Source organism: Falco peregrinus, chromosome 5, assembly GCF_023634155.1.
Source record: "Falco peregrinus isolate bFalPer1 chromosome 5, bFalPer1.pri, whole genome shotgun sequence".
Lineage (NCBI taxonomy): Eukaryota > Metazoa > Chordata > Aves > Falconiformes > Falconidae > Falco > Falco peregrinus.
The window spans coordinates 40976287-40999822 of record NC_073725.1 but is presented as its reverse complement, the minus strand read 5'-3'; the positions used below and the strand labels follow the sequence as shown (position 1 = coordinate 40999822).

Sequence of the window (23536 nt, the reverse complement as noted above, 5' to 3'; positions counted from 1 at the left end):
ATTAGCTGCCTGGGCTTCTCCATGCTGGAAAGCACTATGAAGTGTTAGTTGGTATTCGGAGGATGTTCAGGGATTAAGACATAACTTTTTGATAACTCTTGCTGTTACGAAATAGCAAACACCAAACCCAGTATATAGCAAGACAATCCTGAACCTGAAAATAGACCTTTAGGAGGAGAAAATGTTTTAAAAAAAAATAATCTGCCACTGGATCTGTTGGTTCTCAGCCCTTTCATGCTGTAATTAGGTTTGAATTAATGAAACCCTGGGCTTAGTTCACTGTGGCGGCGATTAGCCTGGCCTTCTAGAAGCTGAAGAACATCTCTCAGATGCCTGCCTTCCAAGGAAAGCAGAGACTGGAAAATGCAAGAGTATCCAGACTTAGAAACCACATAAATAGTTCCTTTGAGCAAAACTTTTTTGTAATAAATAAGCTATCTATTCTGACCAGTTTTCAACTTACTCTTGTTTTCCAGAAATAATTGTAGATCTCATGGCAAACAGCTGAGCAGCACCTCTGGTGCAATAGGAGGGAGCCAGTTGCAATGCCTGATGTGTTGGACATTGCCACACACATCTCTGGCTCTTAGAGGGACTACAAGAGGAAAGAAAAGCTTTAGTTTGCACCAAGCACCTGGCTATAAAGATTGTTTCTGGCTTTGGCTTTAGCATTAGAAGTATATATTGCGGTAACTGTCTGGCAAAGTACAATAGAAATTCAAAATCAGCAAAAATGAAGCAAAATTACACCTCCATTGGAGCTAACAGCTGTGAGTGGGAGAGTGTTCATCACAAACTCCTGGGCCCCTGAGACCGGTAGCAGTGGGGTGAGGGAAGCAGTCCAGGCTCCTGCAGCAGCAGCGGGAGGGAGTGGGCAGCCTGCAGGCAGGATGTGCTTGACTGTGAGATAAAAAAACCTTGAGAGGAGCACAGCTGGAAGAGCATCTTCCAGCTAAGAACTAGAGCAGACATGCAAATCCAAAGGAGATCTGGTGTGCACTGCTGTTTGTGCTTTCCACAGCAAACACGCAAGAAAGCAGTGCTGGAGCCTGGCTCTTGAACGTGGGCACACGGAACAGCTGCAGGGACAGCTGCGAAGCCTAACTGCAGGGTTTAACCAGAAATCCCGATTGCTCTGCTAGTGCAGACAGACCTTAGGCTGTGTTATGTCACCAGCCTTGGGAATGTGACTCTGTGAACTGCTGAGCTAACACTGATGTCAGACAATGCCCTTAACAATAACCGCATCTGAGCCCTCCTATTCTAGGTCAAATGGATTATCTCATTCCTGGAGTGAAAGGATCCCAGACACAAAACATATTTCAGACATTTGTGAAAATGGGAGGCCTAGGAGTAATTCTTGGCAAGGTAAGTGTGAACCTCCGTGCTGGCCACAGTGGAAACCAGCCTCTGGGCCATTGCTGCTCTGCTGAAAGTTTAGCTGATCTTAGGACAGCAGCATGACTCCTTAAAATTGTGCTAATTGTTATTAACCTGGAATTGGGATTTAGCAGCACCCTACCCAAATAACTTTTTTACACAATGCTTTGTCACAAAGAAACAACATTTAATTTCTCCCATTCCTCTAGCGTGAGCTAACGTGAAAAAGAGGAAAAAGTCTATTCACTCTTGCCAGCTTTTGTGATACTATCAGGCAGTGTTTAGTGGTTTTTGAAGTGTAGTGATTTTCTCAAATGAAAGCGGAGATTAAGGAGTTTTTTGCTCTTCACAGTTGCGGCGAAAAGTAGAGAAGGGTCACCTAAGTGACAGGTTTAGCTGGTCTGAGGTAATTCAAGAGGGACTGACCTGTGAATTTTAAATGGTTAAAGCTAATGAGGCAACGACATTTTTGCTGGAGATGCAAAAAGAATGTAGAGTTTGGCATGAGATGCAGGTGAGTTTCAAATTGTTTTACCATCTTCTTTATCCTTTGATTTCTTTCAGGTAATATAGGAGGAAACAGAAAGAAAGTCAGAGGCAAAAGGTTTAGGCCACGGTCTAATTCAACTGAGTAAGTCTGAACTTATAAAAGCAAAGCCAAAAATTACAGTTTTCATATTTGTGTTTTCTAGATGGAGATTAAGAGTACTGAAAAATAGATAGCTGCATTTTTGCTCTGTGGCCCATTCTGATTGCTGACTGATATCTGATAAATGGTTCGGCTAATGTATTTCAACCTCTTTTTATGTATTCTTTAAAAATTAACTATCAATTTTCTTTTTTATGTAGGCTTCCTCACAGTCGTTCCCATAGCAATTCCCCATGATGATGGCAGCCTGCACCATCACTGCAGGCTTTTGTCTACAGTAAACTGCCATTGCTGAGTGTATCCTGGTTCAATACTGAATTTCTGATAACCTGTTTTCTACCCTTGTCTTCACCTTGGGTTGGGCCATTGCAGAGTTAGAGATTTGTATCCCTGCATCCTTTCCTGGAGGTTTTAGGAGACTTATCTGTCTGCTTTGAGAGTACCCTCAAGTTTATTGATGTAAGCCTGAAACAGCCAGTCTTGAGTAAGCCCTGCAATAAATGGGTAATGAGAGCCCTTACCAAGTGACTGATCCTCACACCTTTCCAGTATGGCTTAGAGTTTTTTCCTTACTGATTTATTGGCTACATATACTAAAGAGCCCCTGCCTGCAATGTTCCCTGTAGGGAGAGAGCTTTTTTTATGTACTTAAACCTGCTGGTTCAGGCTCCCTTTGTGAATGAGTGGTGAATGGCTGGAAATACCATCTCTTGGCTTGTCTAGCACTGGCCTGCTCTTACAGCACTTACGCCACACGGGAATGGCCCCTTCTTTGACCATGGTGGCGATGACAGTGCCCATTCCCTGTATCATTAGTACTAACTTTGCACCTCTATGGGCAAATGGGCTTGATACCAACCCTGCTGGAAACTAATAATGCTAACTACTCTCTGGGCCCTGCTTTCTTTGGGGTGGGGATTTTGAGTTTGTTCTGAAACTTTTCTTCCACCTGCAGTGCACTGTCTTGAGGTGAGTAGACTCAGAGAAGTTTATAGAGAAGACCCTCTGTTACAAGTTACAGAAATAATAGTTTGATACATTGCAGTTATAACATTGCATGGTCAAAATGGCAACATGGAACCAGAAATTTTAGCCCTAGATTCCTTGGAGCAGTTTATCTGTCAAGTGCCCCTGTGCTCTTGGTCTTTGTGCTGATAAACTCTTTACTGAAACCTTATTTTGCTCATTTTCTTTTCTCCTTGCTTGAGACAGTTTGATAAAAGCAAAATTGGTCTGACCAAAGTGCCAAGAATACAAATGAGATTGCACATTCTTCTTTAGAAATTTGTCCTGTGCTTTCCTTCATTTTCCAGTTGTATTTCTTAAAATTGGTTTAAAACAATATTTTAAATTAATGATACCATTATTCTTTCGTTCAGCAGAGGTGTACATTGGGGCTGAATTGGTGCACAAAGAATAAAACCAGATCAGCTCTTTTTAGCCTAGAGTGAATGTAACTGCATGGGAAGAGTATTGTTTTCAGTAAAAGCAAAAAACCTCAATGGGCATATTTTTCCTCTGTGCTGCTCAGCTGTTGTATTATACATTTGCTCTGAAAACTTCAGAGCACTAAATGAATGGGTAGACAGAGAGTGTGTGAGTTAGAAATCCTTTTCCCTGTAATTTTTGTTTGTTTGTTTTAAAGGTGTCCTATAATTTTCACCTAATTCTCTGCTTTCCTTCTTGCTGTTTGTTACAGTCTCTCAACCCAACAGCAGCCCTGGTGCTAGAGGGAGGAGGTTTGTACTTCCCAGGGGCTGTGCAGCAGTTTGTTAGGAATGGTGCACAGTGTGTGTTCGTGGGAGAGGCCTGCCAGGCAGGAAAATGCTCTTTTCTCCTGATGGGTTCTGTCCTGGGCTGCACAGGACTGCATGGCTTGCCTGAGTCTCTTTGGCAAGCCTGTTGCCCCTTGGAGAGAGAGTTCCCACTGAATTTTCCATGTGCTGTGTCGGTTTTGTGGGAACGGAGAGAACTGGCGAGAATGCACAGTGGCTGTGGTTAGAGAGAAAACTTCATTTCTGAGCAGAGAAAATTGAGAATAATCTAATCCTGGCCAGCATTTACTCATTTAGGAAAACAAAAAGCAATGTCAGCTGCTTTGAGGATGCCTCAGAATACATGAAAGCTCTCCCCAAATTTACCTGCTTACCTTCTTTGGGAAATACTGAAGAATATTGAATCGTGTTCTGAAGTGGTGGGTGGCATTTGGAAAGTCCACCTGTGTGCCCCCTGGGAGTCCAATGAAAAGTACTTGTTGAGATGGAAGGAAAGGGGTAACACTGTTGGTCTCCTGTTAGTAATAGAGAAAGTGTAGTTAACCACTAGAAAATCAGGTTCATTTGTGGCATACCTTGTGCAGAATTCAATTTGTTTATTTTTTTTAAGCAGGTGCACACTAGTACAGTTGCCTACAAAAGTATTAGACGTGCATGAGTCTGCAGTAACTTCATACATTATGCACAAGGGTTTTTTCTTTGCATACAGCCAAGCGCCAGGTAAAGATTCATGCCATTAATCATTTAAGAAAAATTTCTTAAGAGCTAAGCAAGGTTTGAGCTCTGCTGCCCTCAGAAGCAACGCTGACAGGAGGGTTGCAAGCACATCAGACAGTTCCTGAAAAATGTTCTGCTCACACCTTTTTTCGACCCCTTGTATCTAACAGATACATGAACAAGGCTTCTGCTAAGTGTATAGCTCTATGGAGACTGCTAAAGCTCATTTGAGATGTTTTAATTGTTTCTAGATGTTTTAAAATAAAACGTGTTCTTTACTAAAGGCAGATGGTTCAGTTCATGCAGAAGGAATGGCAACAGGCCAAATGTTTCTGCAGCTTTTTCAGAAACAGGGTTGATGAAATGGCCTGATGATAACAATTTTTCTACTGAAATCAGGGTTATCCAGGAATGATAATAAGAGTTTTCTGAATAAGCTGGCAGTTTAATTGGGAAGCTTGTGTTAAAACGGGTCCCAGGGAACATACGTTATGCCAAATAGTGATTCTGACCTTTGTTAATTTGCACTGCTTTTCCTGTAAGCGTTTGTCTTCCTCGTTGTTGTAACTGATACAAACATCTTTGGTTTAGACTTTCTGTTATATATTGTCTTTTTGCAGCAGGGTAACTCATGCATCTGAGCCTGGGCTTTCTCTCGCCCACCAAATCCCGGCCCAAGGCATAAGCCCAGGGGGTTCTGACCACCCCCAAACAGGGAGTCGGGATCACAGGTCAGTCTCACCTGCCCCTGCATTCTGGGCTGCCATTTTATCCCGTAAAAAGTCCCTTCCCTCAGTATACAATAGTTTCACTGCGGCAAAGCACCGTGACTGCTTGGAGGTGCTCCTGCTGATGCAGCGCTAGCTAACCTTCCTCCTCGCCAGCCTGAGGAGTACGAGTACTCTTGAGCCCAGGTCTTTTGCCTTGTTGCATGTTGCGCTACAAGCCAAATCGAGCTGTTGGTCTAGCTGTAGGCTTACCTGTAAAGGCCACTTGTGTTTTAAAGTGGAATTTCTCACTCTGAGAAAATGCGGATTCTGCCACGGCTAAAGAACACGTGGCCAGGAAGATCAGCCTGAGAGCTTTCTAATGGTATCGCGTAGTCATCTGCAGTAACTCAAGTTTAACCTTTCTGTAACAGATGAATTGAGGTGGTGAACGACGGTCTGTAATACAACCAGGAAACCCTGCAACACGGTTGTGCAACAACTGCATGCTTTGGTACCACATTACACTTCGTTTTGTAATACAGGAAGCCAGATTGGGAGTGTTTCATGGTTACCAAAAGACTGTTTCAAATGAAAAAAAGCAAGTCAAAAGTACTGCAGCAAGTACAAGAAACTGTGTAGTTGCACCTTTAATTAAAGCTAAAGCAGAAGTTTATTAGTTCCTGGTGATGCTGGCGTCAGCCTGTTGCTTCACTTTGGTTCATCTGTTGCTGCGCTACCACTTTTGACCATTTCTTTCTCTAAGAGCCCCAGCTGGAAAGCATAAAGCACTCCTGATTCCTGATAAATAAGCAAGCTGAGGAAGCTACTTAGAAGCACTTGTGGCTGAGGGCGAGTACTTTCTGAGAGCTGTGGCTGTGCTTGTGCGGGGCGGGGAGGAGAAGTTCCAGAGCAAAAAAGGAGCAAAAGAAGTTGAAAAAGTGCTGCCGCTTTTGTCATCAACGTGGTTTGAAATATGGTGGGGGATGAACAACACGATCTAGCCCAAAGTTTACTCATCCAAGCAATCCCTTGTGAGGCCTGTTCCCATGTGTGAGGTCATTGGTGTCACTCTTATAAATAAGGGTGGCAAGAACTGGCCTAGAAATATTGAAAATAATGTAAAGAGGAATTTTCTTTCCCTTTTTCTTTGGTTACAATTTGTTTCCTATTTCAGAGTGCGCTACTCTCTATTATATAAAGGTGGTGATCACAAATAATCATTAAACTGTTGCCGTTCTTATACAAGAACAGACTTTAAATTGAAGCAGGCAGACTCCTGTTTCTGCATTGCCCTTTTTTTCTTAACATGACAGAGCCAAAGGAATTTGCCTGTTACTGGGGGCTAAGGGAAACAAGTTACAAAAAATTATCTTCTTCCCTGGTAATATTACTGCCAGATAATTAAACACTCTCTTTATTTCATAGTTTCCATGTAACTAATATGAGTATGTAGCTCAGACTTTTTCTAGAAAGTGTGGTTTTGGTATCAAGATTACTTCTGTAAAATGTGAGGTAGCTTTGCAGCCCACCTCCAGTAAATCTTCACGTGGTCCTACAGAATAAATGATCATTGAAAAATCAGAGGGTTATTTGCACCCAAGTGTAAAAATTACTACTGTAGTGGCAAATGATTTGAGCCTTTTAACACACCAAGGCTGAAATTCACTCCTGTAGAAAGGGCTAAGCCCAAGTTTCTGTGCTCATTTAGCTTATGCCTTGCTATATATTCTAGATGGAAGCAAACAGCAGGATTGGAGCACAAATGCCCCTTCATCCTTATTCTGAGATCATGAGAGGAGTTCAAACCATGAGCTTAATGCTGGCCCTCTGCACAGGAGTGAATTTTACCCTTAAGATGTTAAATGAATGATGTATCCCAAGGAGTTTCCAGATTAAAACATATGAGTTTTGTTATAGGTCAGATTTTCTCATGCAGTTGTACACATTGCCTAGTCCTCACCCAACATCCGTATTGATTTATTTGCCATATTCACTTGCATTTTGGGGATGAAGACATCCTTGCTAAGCTTGTGCTGTGTGTTCTCAGATTTTCTATTCTTGTTCTTCTGCTTTCTCTGTTCCCTCCATTGCTTTCTGCAGGTATTTAAACCCATGGTTCAAAAGAGAATGTAATGTAGCTAAGTGGGTAGAAGATGTGAATAAAAACACTGAAGGACCATACTTTAGGTATTTTGTAAATTAATTCTATATCATTTTTAAGAGCTGTTCCAGCATATACAAATATCTTGGGACTCCTACCTTGTATAAATCAATACAAGTTACTGTAGGTGCAAAGGGCCCCTCTTTTTTTGCTGCATTTTGATGTCTGTTTTTGGCTTCATGTGCAATTTACAATTCTTTTCCTGAATGTTTTAATGAAGCCATTGAAAAGGATGTGTGTAGTGCATGCGTTCCCACCATCATCTATAGCTTGTAGTAGCTTTCTCATCATTTTATGCCAAGTAGTGTTTTATGGGCATGAGACATATTTATCACTAATAAAATAGTATTAACTTAAATAGAATGTAATTTACTGAGGCAAGTGGTTTCATAACACATTGACTCTACCCACTGTCTTATATAGTGCATACTAAAATTTAAATGAAAAAAGAATAAAAAGTAGTGGTATTTTACGCTCAGCCTACAATGAAATAATTCATATATTGTAATTGGAAAATTAAATGTATGAGAATATACCCTGTGCTCTATTTATCAAACCACTAACAAATCTGTTACAAGTGAGTGTAGGGTTCAACCAAAAATATTACTTGTTTTTGAAAGGGGAAAGCGTGTATTATTTGATACGTTCCAAATTAAAGAGAAGAAGCATGCATGAAGCTGGCCTCTCTGTTCTACATGAAGCAGGAAACTGAGAATATTTTAGTAGATTCCTAGAAGACACAATCCCACAGCTGAGACTGTTGCATCTTTGCTGAAAAAATCAGCTAGCAAGCCATGAAGCTTTAAGTTGACATATCAAAAATGAAGCTGAAACAAGAATTGTAGAAACACAAAGAAAAAGAATACAAAGCAAAATTTTTTATCCAAAAGAGTGAAGGATGGTACGAACAAGTAAATAGAATCTTAGCAGTAATTTTGCTACACAAGTAGACCCAATAATAGTGCAAATTGCAGAAACATATACTAAATATGTCCAGTGTGCATTTGGGGAAAAAAAAAAAAAGTGATGGAGTTGTATCACAAGATGCTAATGAAACACTTCTATTCCAGTAGTGACACTGGTAGATATTAAATAGCAGGGTGGGACTTCAGTAATTTTTAGAACTAAAAATGTCCCAAAGTCTTACAAGAGCATAAAATTGTCACTTTTTAAAACCATTTATGTTTGCTGTCAAGAGCTCTTAAATCACAAAGCTGCAGACGTGAATCACAAAGGCTTTTCAGTGAACAAATAGGGCAAATGAGGTAAATTTACGCCTGCCAGTCCTGATGTCTGTCCTGAACAAGGAGTGAAAATCCCTTACAGAAGAAGCCATTGCTTACAGGAGGTTGTTGTGATTGTGCCCGCCAGCATCAGCCAGGTCTCTGTGCTGGTGCTTGGACATTCAGGCAGGGTGTATTGTGAGTCCAGTAGTTCTACCACGGCTGGTTTTAGTATTGGGATACAGGGTCCAGTTCTGGTGTCTGCAGTTCAACAAGCATGCTCAAGAACTGGGGAGACAGAAGCCATGAGAAGCATTAGAAGGGACTGCAGGGCCTCAAGCTGTTCAGTTTCATGGAACAGCTAAATGCTTACCTGATCGTGAAATCCACATAGCTGCATATGGAGCAAAATCTTTGTGGGATGTCCTTTAGACTAGCAGACCAAGACTGATAATGACCCGAAGTCACTGGAAGGTGAAATTAGTCAAACCAACACTAGAAAATGAGGTGTGTTTTTATTAGCAAACCTTTTCCTAAAAATACCTTCTTGACCTTTACTGTTCAGGCAAGGCCATCAGTCACCCACCATAACCTAACCCCACAGCTGTCTTTCAGGGTGTTTATATCAGAAGCTTTGTGGTTGTAATAAACAAAGACATTGCTGGAATATGAAGATAGCACTAGTTTAAAATATGTTACTTTAAATGGTTTAGTTAAACAGGTTTTAATTCCTGTGTGGATACTCTTAATTTGGTTTTCATCTTTTAATATCATATATCTTAATTTAGTAACTAGATTAAATTGATAGGAGCATACCCTGCCCCTGAGAGTTTTTGACTGTTGCACTGAATGAGTCACATTTCTAATTGTGGTTGATATAAACCAAGAATTTTTTGCATGTAGATGAGGATTAAGCTGACCCATTTGAAGTTTAAGGGCTCTGCTATATCAGCAGAGATGAAACATAAATTAAAAATTTTACACCATAGAAACTTACTAATCACTGCCTGCAGCAGTAGCTTTAGAAATGAGAGAGAAACTAGAATAAATTTAGAAACCTGTATTTCCTAATTAATTGAGGTAACCATGGGGAAGTATTCTGCAGCCATATTATGGAAGGCAAAGGATCAGATCTTCTGGGATGAATTGCCATGGGCATATGAGAGGTTGAACTGAACAGTTTCTCTCCAAAACTCAGGTGCAATTTTGATTAATCTGTCATGGACAAAAAAAACATTGTTCCTAAGAACAGTGTGTCTGAACATCATATGGCTGGGTTTTGAAACTGTGAAGTAATTCACTAACAAAACAAAACAAATCTTGTTTCATAAATCAGAAGGTGGGGCTGAAGTCAGGCTGTCCAGCTGAGACTACATTTTAGGAATCATAGCCCAGGATAAAACATTTTCACCATATAATTAGCTGAGTGGTATTTTTGTCGCTAATCATCTTTGATTTTTCTTTTAAAGATGTCCTGAATGTAACAGTGCTGTTTTGCTTGTCTCCCTATAGTTTTAGGCATAATGTTTCGATGACTGGTGCTCTTGCAGGTAGAGTTGAAGTAGAATCAAGAAAAAAGGCAAAAACACTCCCTACAATTCCTAGGAACATTGCAGATTTTCAGAAAATAGAGATATTAGTTGTCACAGAGGCTTCCTCCATCAGCTTAAAAAATCCTGTATAAATGAAAATTTTTCTCTCTGACACCTGCTGTCCTAGGTATTTAATTTTCTTTCTAGTCTGCAGGTCTGATGGGTATTGCTATATAATTACTTTTCATTAATGGTAATAATAATAGCTGCTGTCTCTGGTGCCAGAAACCTCCCAGCTGTGGGCTTCCCTTCTGTAAGAAAATAAGATCTTTACAGAAAAATCTCATTTTCTTGCTCAAAGTCTAGGCTAGATTTTAATTTTACGTGCCAGGCCACAGCTGTGTAACCCCAGCAATAAACCCAGGCAAGAAGTCTTCTCCTGATACTGACTTTGCTGCAAGAGCCGCTGTTTTACCAGTTTGATACTCTCACTTATTTTTGTTACTACCAATTACAGTGGCTACTGCACAGACTGACCTTATGAAATAAGGTTAAAGACTACTTGAAATCCTCACTGAATCTTGAAAGACTCAGGAACCATGATGGTATGGGAAAATAAACTGTCAGAATCCCAGAATGTGGCATTTCTGTAGTTAATTCTAGACAAAAAAAGCCTAGAAGGCACCTTCTGAACCACTGAGCTACCTATATTTGATCTGATGCAAATATTTACAGCAACTTACATTCTGTAGGAGTTGCTTAAGTATAAAAATAGTTTACAAAGAAAACAGGTTTTTTAGACAGAGATCCAGGACACATACCCAGAAGGAAGAAATGGCCATCGCATACCAGAAGGGCACTGAGAAGGGACATGGAAGGGAGGAGACAACAGGCTATCATTTCACTCCTATTTTTAATGTGCTTTGGTGTTTTTGCTGTCTTCTTCCTTGATCTCTTCTCAGCTCCTCCTTAGCTGATCATTAGCCAGAGTTGATTCATCTGCTCTGCCAGGTCTGTTGCCTTCCTCCATGAGCATCCAGCTGAGGCCAGGGCTGTGATGAGCCATTAGCTCCCTGCTCTTGCTAAGGCAGCTCTAGACTGGGTTGGGGGGGGGGGGGGGGGGGGGGGGAGTTTTCCCCATTAGAACCGAAGGAAAATATTGGCCTTGTTGGCAGATAATGGAAAAAAGCCTGTTGGCATCAGTAGGATCAGGATTTCATTTCAAGAATTAGAGAGAATGGTTCATTAAAGTGTGTGAATGCTGCTCCTGAGGCACGGCTGTGCAGTGCTTCTGGTGGATAGCTTGAGCCACAGCCTTTGCCTCTTCTGCAGCCCCCCACGTGCTGCAGCCTCTCCTCTGCACTTTCAGCGGAAACCTGTGCACACCTGTGGTTTTTAAAAGGAACTGTATTTAAAAGGTTAAATTGTTAAAAGTGTTTTTAGAAGATCCCAACTACCTAACGTGGGATAATTTAGGCTGATGATGTCCTGCAAAGAGCTGAACCTGTGGCAGTAAAGGTCAGGCTAGGCTGATAGTATCAACATTTGGGCTTGAAATGCTTTCACCAGGTTGAACGTTAGTTGGATTTCATTGAATTATTTTCAGTCTGCAAAACAGAATCAGGCACAGCTTATGAACAGTTCAGTCTGTCAGGGCCACCTGCCTGGAGTTCGGCTAAAATAACACTTGGAGTCGCAAGACATTTAGTTGTGTGACCAGGTGACGCATTTCACACCATCTCTTGTGGGCCAGCACTCTCCCCATTTAGGTGACAAGAAGGGAGAGTGGGCAGGTGCCTGGCTGCAGGGGAGTGCATGCAGATGTCCTCCTGCTGCCACAGTGTTCTCTTGTGAATCACAGCATGGTCTCCCCACACTCTTAGTTTCAGCTTCCAGGACAGAAAGATGGAGACAAAGTGGCCACATCTTGCTTTCTGGTCAGAAATTAAAATTCTTGCAGTGCATTGAGGTGCATGGCTTCATTTGGGGATGGCAGTAAAACCGCCGAATCTGTTGTGTGTACAGGGCAGAACGCGGTCCTAGTTTCTTGTATAAATTGCAGCTGGAAGTGACATTTGGCATGAAAGGTAATGGATTTGGTAGCAGGAGAACTAACACCCCAGTGAAAGCTAAGTGGATCCCACCCTTGACCAAAACTGCAAAGTTCTGCCTACCTTTAATCCCAGCATTACCTGCAAGTGTCCCTGAATGCTGTCTTTTTTCCATCCTGTAAATGAGAAAGGTCATGCCTGGCTCTTTCTCATTTAAAGTATATGGAAATCTGGGATACACAGCACATACACAGTTGCAGGGCGTAACTTGAAAGCTGATCAAAACCACCTCAAACAACTATGCTTGTCACACAAGGCACATTGTAAGATCTGTGAGCGTACACTTAGTAGTGGTATGTTTTCACAGTCTCAGTAGATGGCACTAAAGATGACAAAACCCAGCATGCAATTGTGTAGCAGACATCAGTGGCAAGGCCCTGTGAGGGGAGGGCAAGGTCATTTCTCTAAGTGTGCAACTGCATTCTCAGTGTATTTGGCTGTACCTTTGCACGGGTCGGTCAGAAGCAATGGGCACATCAGGTAGGTGTGCAAACCGCAGCTGAGCAGGCAGCACAAAGGGGGGGTTGAGTAGAAGGACATGGAGGCAGCTACACTGGAGGTATGGGCTTCAAAATCTTTTGAAAAGGCAGCATTGTGTTTGAGTTATGGTGCAAAGCTGCCTGGCTAAAGGCTTGGTTAGGCATCCTGGTCAGAGGACCTGCTGTGCAGGGAAGATGTTCAAGATGCCCCATCCTTGGGGTGCTCCTGCTCCTTCCAGGATCACATGCTCAGGCTGATGGACAGATAGATAGGCTGTGGCTTTCCCGCTCACCATGGCCTTCTCTTGCGGTGCCTAACATAACCGGTGGGAAGAGCCTGTGGTGTGCAGGAGGCGATGTTGTGACACAAGGGATGGGAGATGCCTTCATTCTGCGTGCCACCTCCTGGCTGTGGTACCTATATAAACAGCTTTCTGGTGGGGCTCGCCAAGCCAGATCCAGCACCCCCAGTTCCTTGCTTCTAATCTCCAGGGGCATTGTTATTAATTTAAACATGAACATCTTAAATTCTGCTGCAGCTGTGGGGCAAAATTAGTGAATAATTGGATAATTAATAATAATATGTAAAATCTGCTCTCATCTTCCCTCCTTCTCCTTTTTTTCTTTTTTTTCCATTCTGGATTCACTAATAGTTTGTTGATCCTTATCAGTCCAAGTGTGGGCAGAGATGAGAGGACTTGTACAGGCAGTGAACAGCAGAGCACTTTGAGAACTTTTCCCTGGATTTTTTTGGTAAAAATAACCTGTTTTCTTGCATGTGCGCTTTGGTGCCCAGATCGGTGACACTGGACATACAAAACCTTGTTTTACACTGCAGTAGCTGTTTGAAATTTTCTTCCTGAAAACATTCCTGTATGTCCAGTTCATCTTAATGGGTGATCAAGGTGCATGTGCTGAAGGATGTACTCTTCCATGTTTGGATAATTGTACCGTGCTGTTGAACAGGCTACCACATGAGGCATTAGAGCACTGTGAGCCAGACTGGAGAGCTCTCACCATATTATCTCCGTTGACACCTTGTTGCTCGTGGCTACCATCAGTCATTGTTTGTATAGGACACCAGAGATTGTGCTGTTGTAGGGAGCTACAGGTACAACAAAACGATACACTAATCCAAAATAAAGAATAATTATTTAAAGGTAAATGAGTTTCACTTAGTAATAGAGATACAAAGCAATTCCAGACACAAATCAGTCCCTGCCTTGTCTGTAATCCTCTCTAGATGAAAGGACTTGATCCTGTAAATCCCAGAGCCAGGGATGCGGGGCGCTCTGCCAGGGGTGGCTGCTGTGGCTTCTTGGTATCAGTGATGTTGGCAATGGTGCTTATCACTGCACAACATGCAGCCCCCCTGCTGAATTTCAAAGGCTTGGAAGACCTGTCTGTAGAAACTGAGAGAAACTCTCCATCTTCAGGGATGTGTAAGTTCAGAAATTAGTAGGTAGCAGTGCTCAGGGAGGGTCTGGGTGATGTGCCTGCACTTGTGGGAGGCCTCCTTTGAAAAATGCCGTTAGTCTGCGAAACAGAACAAGAAGGCTAGTGTAGCTCAAATTTTCTACTTTGAGGCTTCTTTCCCTTTTATTCTGCCCAGATTTAAAGCCTGATAGAAACCTCTCAAGTGGGAAAAGTGCAGAATCTCAAAACAGAAGCATAAGAGTTTTTCTTGGGTATAAAATTTCAGTCAATAATGTGCTGCTGCCTTATTGACATGAAAAGAATGCCTTTCATGTGATACAAACATTTACTTGCTCCTGCTTACTCTACTCACCTTGTACAGAAATGCTGATTGCCATTGACTAATCAGTCCATTTTTGTATATTCTCATCAGACTCTTTCTTTGGCTGGAACAATATGCACTGTATGATGCTTGCATGTATAATAATTTATTAGCACTTTGTATATGCCTTTGTTACTTCACAACTAACAGTTTGGCCTCCAAGTGCATGCATTTGTGTAAATTAATGTGTTACAAAATAATAGATTTATTTGCTGTGTTTATATCGATATAGGAGATGCGTAAGATATTCATAAAGACACTGATAATTGCCATTTAGTCACTGGCAGAAGACATTGTTCAGCTTGTATTTATACAATTACTGTTTCTATTTAGGCTTCATAGTGCCATGTCTATCGTTTAGATCTGTATTTATTCAACTGCAGATTCTGTTTGTTAATTTTATAACAATTAATTACAGTACTATATAAAACAGTTTAAGAAATCAGTTTTGTTATGCAGTTCTAATCAGAAGTAGGATTTTTTTTTTCTTCCAGAGTTCCGGAAAGCTATAAATACATTTATTCATGTCATGAAATTATTAGGCTACTGAACAAACAACTTTATCCCCCCTGATACTGAGCTAATAATAAGCTATATACTTGGTTCTGAACCAAGCTTCAGAGTAATGGCAGTTGCTGTTGCAGTGCTAGGACCCGAAAACGTCACATTTATTTTGTGTGTTTCAACATCTCAGGACACTGTCCCCTGCAAAGTCTCCATCTTCGTCCACTGGTTCTATCGCTTCCAGCAGAAAATACCCTTACCCGATGCCACCACTTCCTGATGAGGAGAAAAAAGCCAACAGGCAAAGTGCCAGGGTAAGTGTTCCTCTTCTCTGTGCATTTTGTCAGTGACTTGATTTACTGGTTCTTTTTGAAAAGGAAAGTGTGGCAGATCAGCACCTTTGGCTGACAGTGTGAGCAGCAGTGGCATTTCCTTTGTACCCCTAACTCCAGAAGCTTCTGAAGGCTGAGCTTCTGGCGGTGCTCAGGGCAGCCCCGGTGGCTGTGTTTACAGATACCTGTTCAGGTTGCTCTTAACCCTGCCCTGAAGCCCACATTTCACTAGTTGTCTTATTTCAAGCTGAGAGTGTGCCTGGGGCAGTCTTTGGGCTACGGAGGACAGGCAGCCCTGGAGCAGGCGGTATGCCTGGCTCTCCTCTTACCCTGCCGGGGGACTGACACTGCCAGCAGCTCTCCTTCAAGCTGGGGGATAGATGCTTTCCAGCTTTATGGAAAGTTCCGGTTAAGGAGGAGGGGGAGGGCTTGCATCAGGCTCTTGCAGACCTGGAGGGACTTTGCAGCTGTGACCCAATCCCCCCTGTCCCCCCTCCCAGGGTGAGCAGGAACCACTGGAACGTGATGCTCCACACGGGGAGGTTTCTAGCCGATGCCAAAAGGCAGCGCTGGCTGTTGCTTCCTTTGTGTCAATTCAGACATAGCAGGTATTTGAATAAACAAAAAACTCCCGACGTTTACTTTAGGGGCTTTACTGGTGATAGCTTTAGTTCATGTCCCTGATGCAGATGAGCTTCCCGTTGCTGCTCTGTCCTTTTTCGTCAAGAAAAAAAGGGAGTGGAGTGCTGCTGAGGGCACCTGCAAGCTACTGCCCCCAGTCCTGCTTGGGACAGAAGGCTGGGTGAGGTGTGGCACAGGGTCCCCCAGCAGAGCCCAGAGACAGGGCTGCACTGGTGTGTCTCAGCCCTGGAGCTGCCCTGGCACCAGCTCAACCCCACGGCAGAAAGTCATGCTGCTCAGAGCAGAGTTAGGCAGAAGAGAGTGGGAAATTATCTCTACAGCAACGTTAGCGTACCTGTAAGGTAAAAGTTGTCTAGCACATATTTGATGCTACACTGAATTTTTTCCTTCAAACTCTCTGCAGTCCCAGCTGTGGACATTTACTATGCTGACTGCAATTCATGCTGAAATGCTTGACACTGTCTGGTGACTTTGTGGTCTGAACAGATACCCATGAGAGGCTGGGAGACCAAGAGCATAGCTTTGGTGACCCAAGTGATGCAGATGCAGTATCCCAAACAAGCCCCTCACACTCTTTGGGTAACAGCCAGTTTTATCTTGGTGTTCAGTGCGTATTTGTGTTCCTTTTCCCCCTCTCCAGCTATGGGAGACGTCCATTTAGCTGCACTGTTTTCCTGGGGTGACATCAGAACTGCTTACTTCGAATTTTATAGAAACTCAGCATCACTGAGTCACTGCACATTCAACTGCTCTTCAGACAATTCGAAAGATCAACAGAGATGCCCGTGATCACAGTGAGAACCTCCTGTCATCTGGAAGGGAAAAAAGCAGTCTTTTTTCTTTCTTTCTTTTTTGTTACTGGTATTTTATGGATTTGGTGAACAACCAAAATCATAACAACTAACAGGGACATGACAAGGCTATTCCGCATGATCACAGGTACACTTACCTAGAATCCGAACTGCAGTCCGTTTGCCAGTCCCACGTAAGAGTTTTTTCACTGGTTTATTGCAGTCTCAAGTCAGACCAGAGTGGAACTGGGAATGCGCCTCCTGGAGAGCCCAGCTGATGTAAACTTGTATGCTGTATGCATGAACCCATGAACCTTGTGTTCTTTACTTTCCACATGTAAGGGATAAACAACATACTGTAGTAGAAATTAGCATGCAGGAGTAAGAAATACAGGATTTTTTTGTGACAGGATTTCAAGCTTTGAAAGGGAACTATTTGACACAAATGTCAAACAAGGATTATATCTTTTTTTTTTTTTACCTTATGTGTTTATAATCTCAGTATAGGGATTGTATATATGTAAACATTTGATAATGTCAAAAATAGCTGTTATACATAAGCGTATTTTGCCAAATGCCTAAAGAAACAGTCATGACTAACATCATCACACTTCAGATTTTCTAATACTATGAGCAGACATCTTTGGAAATACAGAAGGTACAGTACTGTAAACCCATGTCTCTCAGAAACTGGTGTTTGACCAAAATCTCTAATGTCTTTTCAGTATCTTATACTGTCTTGACAATCTCAGTTGTAAGGCAGACTGCAGAAACAACAGCACTTTGTCTTAAGTCATCGTAAGAGGAACCAGCTAAAATCCCTTGTTCAGTGAGATGACCAGTGTATCCTCTCACAGGTGTAATTAAGAATGATTTGGCAGACAACAGAGACAGCCTTTAAGTAACGCGCACTCCGAACTTACTGGACATTTGGGAATATTTCTAAGTTGTCAATTCAGAATGTGGTGATGTGAAGTCCTTCTAGTGAGAGTTGCTGTGTATTTTTGATAGAGCATTTCAGACACTGTTCTAGACGGCAAGGCATAGTTTATGGGAAGCATAATGGTTTCACTGCACTAGATAATAACAGTGCTGGGCAAGCGGCCAGTTTCATTGCTGTCTTTTAATTTTTATTTGTTACTGGAATTGCCTTTATCATGCGCTTGAATGCTATGCTTGCTGCCCCTGAAGCCCCCCTGGCAATTTTGGGGGGCATTAAACCGAGTACAAGTGAATTTAGCCTAAAAAACCGGTGGGGAACAAACCCTTTACTGTGAAGATGTTAATCTTGTGTATAAGTGGATGGTTAGATTTCTAACACCTGAGACTTCTAAAGGCTGTTGTAAAACAAGTCTTGATTGGGAATTTTCGGTCAGTAAGAAACTGGACTATATTAAATCAATTTATAATTCTCTCCAGCTTTCAGAAATTGACTAATTCTTAGCTTCAGGTAGTACTATTGCAGAATAAAACGCCCAATTCTGTATGGTGCAGTTGAATACCTTGCCCAACAGCCGTATGATCAATTAGGTATTATTGTAATGGGAACATCTTCGGTGTTTCTGAATCTTCTACCTCTTTCATGTGTTTCCTTTAATAAGTGAATCCAACACTTGCAGCCTTTTAATATATTTTTTTAACTTTTAAGTCTCTCGATAAAGTCAGATATATGTAAGATTAAATTAAGAAATGTTTAAAGATGTCAGCAACTGTAAAGTATATAAGATTTTTAGAAGCACTATATTTTATGGTTAGGCTGTATGTTGGATAATGACATAATACTGGCCTTGGCGTTGAAGTGATTTTCCTTCACAGTCTACAGGTTCTGGTAAGTATTCTGGAGAAAGACAAATCTGAGTGAGCGGTAGTGGATGCAGACAGACCATCTGGAAGGAGCCAGTCACTTGTATTTGCTTTAGGAAAAGATTCTGCACTTTTGTGAGGAGTGAATATCCATCAGCACTGAAGAGTATTTTTTGCAAAGATTTATTTTGAGTGTAGGTAACTGGATTAAAGGTAGTTGGTAGCATGTAGCTCATGAAATTAGGGTCTGAGCCATAATCACTTGAAATCAGTATGTTGTTTATTGATTTCACTGAACCTTGAGCAGGGCCGTCAAGGAGGTCACCCACATTAGGACATTATGCTAATCTGATAGTTGCTGTGTTACCTGGTTTTCCTTCCCATATTAGTATCTTGTCTTTAGTAACGGGACTGTTCATCATGTGCCTTTTATGGCATTTTGTTTGGATACAAACCGGCATGTAATTTTGAATAATCCTGTTAGATTTCTGTGCGTATTTTATGTTTACCACTGTTTACTCTTCCCTTTCCGTTTTGCCTTATCAAGAAGCAGCAAGATTTGGCAGACAGAACCGGCTATAACATACTGGCTCTTTGTGTAATGTTCATAGCTTCTTGTTTTGCAAACAAATGGCTTTCTGACTGTGTTTTCAATGTAGTATGTACTTTCGGCTTCTCTCTTGTTTTGGTGTAATTCCTTTGTAGCATATGATGATACAGTTACGTCTGTAGTGTAACTTTAAACAGTCACTTTCACATTTGGAGCTAGGAATTCGAGTTATGAGCACTAAGTTTTAAGTTAAATAAATATTGACTTCCACTTTGACTGTCTAGAGTGAGAACATCACAGAGCTTGGGTGTTTGCAAAATTCTTCTGCAGAGAATCTTGCATCAGGTTGGTAACTTGGAGACCTTGTCACACAAAACCTGAACTGGCAGGGCTGTGAGCCACTGAAGCCAGCAAAGGTCAAAGAGAGAAATTGTTTGCTTACATTCTGTGGTTTCCTACTTCTAAAATGTGTGTCAGAAAGCTGCCAGATTAATAACCTGGAAGATTGCAAATATTTTTATCCGTTGTAGTTACACTGGCAATAGCAATACAAATTGCCGCATAATACCTCATCCAGTCTAAAGTAGAGTACTTGTATTGTCAATAAGATAGCTCAGTCATTTTGACTCACGGGGACTCATGCTTTTGTTTTGTTTTTAATTTTAAGAAATGAACTAGTTATTGCCAGCTATGCTGCAGGTGCCTATTGAAGTGGGGACGTTACCAGTTCTTCTCAAATAGAAGTAACTGTCCATATGAATGCAGGACCTGCAGGATGAGCTATACTTAGTGTTATGTTTTTCAGTGTGGGAGAAGAATCTGCTATGATTTAAAATAAAATTAATATGACTAACTGATGGAGACTGGAAAATAGAGATCGTATCCAAATAATAATGCTGCACAACGATGCCAGAGTTAAACAAAAATTTACCTGCTAATTCTGGATTTGTTGACATAAGAACTTCAGTAATCCATATGGTAGACTTCTGGTGAATTTACTCAGGCAATATACTAGAAATGGTTGTGATTGATAATTTACATATATTTTTGATTTAAATAAGTTGTTTTAAGAAGGTTGTAATTTTATACAGCCTGTCTTTGCTTAAGTTGTGAACTTCAGTCACTACTTGCCAGTTACCTGATTTAAAGTATGATTTGACTTTGAAGGTAGCTACTTCCAAATGATTTAAGAGTTCCTGACTTATGAAATGTTGAACCTGCTAAGCTGATGTACTCATTAGATAATTTTGATTGTGCTGATGAACAAACAGACCTTTGAGCTAAAATCAGAAAGAAATTGTGTCAGTAGCTAGTGTACTGAAGTCCTCTCACGTGAATTCCTGTTGCTTATTTTAAGTGACCCAAGTGGTCTTGTCAACACCAATGTGACAACCGTTTTCAAAACCAGAGCTAAGAATAGGTACATACGCTATTACAGGTACGCATATACTACAAATTCTTCTGAAATTTGCAGCCATTTCATTCATTAATAGGCTAGGATGTAACATGAAAGAATGAAAGTTAGCTCTTAGGACTTGCTTTGTCATTGAATCCCATACTAGTTGTTGTGAGCAAAATTATCGCACTCCAGTGCAAAACGCAACAAGCTCCTGTTCTCTTCTCTTCCAGTCCCTTTCTGCTCCTACTGAAAAGCATTTCCATGAATGATAATTACATGCACTAACAGCCTCTTGTGCAAGTTGGCCGAGATCAAAAAGCTGTGAAGTTAGTTGCCTTTCCACGCAGTGTCCTGGACAAGGTCTTTCCAGTGCTGTTAATACATCATTTGCTCTTCCTACAGCGTAGGTGATGGAGCCTCACGTCTTTCGTGCAGTTTGCACTGGAGTGCTGGTTTGGGCTGGGGGAAGAGTTAATTTTGCTTCACAGTAGCTACTATGGGGCTGTGTTTGGGATTTGTGCTGGAAACAGTGTTGGTAATTCAGGGATATTTTAGTTATTGCTGAGCAGCGCTCACACAGAGTCGAGGTCTTTTCTGTTCCTCACCCCACCCCACCCGTGGGTGGGTTGGGGGGGGCACGAGAAGTTGGGAGAAGACAGAGCCAGGACCGCTGACCCCAGCTGACCAAAGGGATATTCTATACCGTATGACTTCATGCTCAGCCATAAAACTATGGGGAAGGCTGGCAGTAGGGGCTGCTTCTCAAAGGCTGGCAGGGCAGTGGCTGGTTGGTGGTGAGCAATTGTTTTCATTTGCATCACTTGCCTTTCATGTTTTGTTTTGTTTTGTCCTGTCTGCTACTTCCCTTTTCATTACTGTTTCTTATTATCATAATTATTATTACATTTTATTTCAATTATTAAACTGTTCTTATTTCAACCCACAAGTTTTCTCACCCTATCCCTGTGGGGGGAGAGTGAGTGAGTGGCTGTGTGGTGCTTAGTTGCTGGCTGGGGTTAAACCATAACTGATAAAACTGGTAGCTCAGCCATCCTATGGCTTTCTTACCCTCTAGCATTGCTGAAGGCTAAGCCTCTTTAATCTCCAAGGCTGTGAACCTAAAAGTTGTGCTGTGTCCCATTTCTCTTGCTTCAAGTTTGAAGATCATCCCTTTCTTTCTCAACTGAGTATCTCTATCGGTAGCATACAATTTGGGCCGCTGTCATCAACCACAATGCAGAGGTTATTTACCTCATTTTTAAAGAGCATCCTGGTCTCCTCTGAAGTCAGTTTTTTGCCCAGAATGGAATATCCATCAGTGTGCTGAGCTATGACCCACTATTTGCATGGCTTCCAAACCAGGTGGCATTTATCACCAATATGGGATTTGATTTTGATCAGATTTCCTGAAGACAAATACGAATAAACTGCACACATAATGTACAGCTTGTCATCCCATGACTGCGTGGTGGGATAACATTCTTGTGTGGACGTAAATGTTACCCTAATAGAGCAGGCAAAAAGGAAACAGTGAAACCGGTTGTGTAGCCATAGCTGCAATACAGACGGGACTCTCTGAAGCGTGATTTCACCAGAACAGGAAAGGAAGCGATAGTTCCTATCATTTACACTAAAAAACTCCTTTGACCTGAGCAGTTTCCAAGGCAGCTTACAAAAAACAATACTGGTACCTCAAGTATGGATGCTGATGCAAAGCTTTGGAAACAGTAGCTTATATACCCAGTGTATCTTGTCATTCCACAACAGTTTTCTGCAACTATTTAGAAAAGCACTACAACAGTCAGCATTAGTACGCTATCTCAGCCAAGCAGCCAAAACAAGCAGTAAAAATAAGTTCAGAACACAGAAATGTGGTCGTTTGCTCGCGCTTGAGAAACTTTATTCCTGACTTCAAAATTGGCTCACCTAGCCAGGTCTGGCTCTTTCAGTTCTCTAAAATCCAATCTACACCAGTTTCAAAATCACTTTAGCTAAGCCAGCTTTAAACTATTTAAAAACTTCTGTTATGTAGACAGGCTGTGATTGCAATATAACGCAGAATGAGATGAGGAAGATTGGAGAAAATAAGCACAGAGCAGTTAAAAAGAAATACATTCTCTAAGGGAGAAGTACAAGTGTCTGTCTTACACTATTTTTAATTACTAGAGCATAAAGCGTCAAAGCAACAAGCTAATATTATTTTTTCTGTTTCTGTGTTCCTCTGAATAAAAAAATAAAGTTTTGGTTAAAAAAAATCTTAACATGAGGCCTTATATATTCTAACTTTAGCATGGGAAGTCTATTTTTACAACCACCTTAGAAATTATGTATATAGGTCTGACTGACCTTGTAAGTGTAGTGGTGCGAGCAGCTTATCATGCAATATTGTAAGGCTCTGTATAACAGTAAATGCTGATTTATTTTGATTATTGGTACAAGGACTCCTGCTCACTGCCTGTGTAGACTCTACGTGTAATTTTATGCTTGGAAATACAGTCCAGAACATACTCAAACTGTGAATATATAACCTCATTTTTCTTTTCTTAAGGGTAAAGATATATTACAATAGGTAGTGTTTTTTATAGAATACAGTACTTATTTTTATCGTTGCATAAATGCAAAGTATTTTTTTCAGAATAGCAAAGCATTACAGACTTTTTAATCTGCTGGAGAAAACACTATTTACAATATGACTAGTTCTTTCAGCAAAGCTTTCAGGGTGGTATATACTAATTGGGTCTGCCAGCTTCATTTTTTTGCTAATGTTTACCTTGGGCATTGCTGTAAAAAAAAAAAAAAAAAGAAAAAAAAAAGGTCTATTTTTTCACTCATACTAGCCCTTATTGGTAAAAAACTAAAAAACATGTAGAGGCAAGGAGAACTGTGTTTCACCACTGGGTCTGGGCTAGCTAGTATTGGCAAAAACAACTGAATACATAATTTTCTTGTCTTTGTTAATTAAAATCCTTTAAAAATCACA

At 41.2% G+C, this 23536-nt stretch overlaps 1 protein-coding gene across 11 annotated transcripts in view; it reads left to right on the top strand.

Moving 5' to 3' along the window:
• ADAM22 (ADAM metallopeptidase domain 22) overlaps positions 1-22275 on the top strand; it is a 137756-nt gene extending 115481 nt beyond the window's left edge. For 3 of the 11 annotated variants that reach the window (XM_055804249.1, XM_055804246.1, XM_055804254.1), the window contains 5 exons: positions 1268-1368; positions 1945-2011; positions 7332-7418; positions 15230-15353; positions 16654-22275. In XM_055804249.1, coding sequence (XP_055660224.1) covers positions 1268-1368; positions 1945-2011; positions 7332-7418; positions 15230-15353; positions 16654-16674 — 400 coding nt within the window. In that variant the 3' untranslated portion in view covers positions 16675-22275. Of the gene's footprint in view, positions 1-1267; positions 1369-1944; positions 2016-5141; positions 5253-5773; positions 5849-7331; positions 7419-15229; positions 15354-16653 lie in introns of those variants that run through there. The other 8 variants (XM_055804247.1, XM_055804245.1, XM_055804252.1 and 5 more) reach the window with 4 other exon arrangements.
• The last annotated feature ends 1261 nt before the right edge of the window (positions 22276-23536 follow it).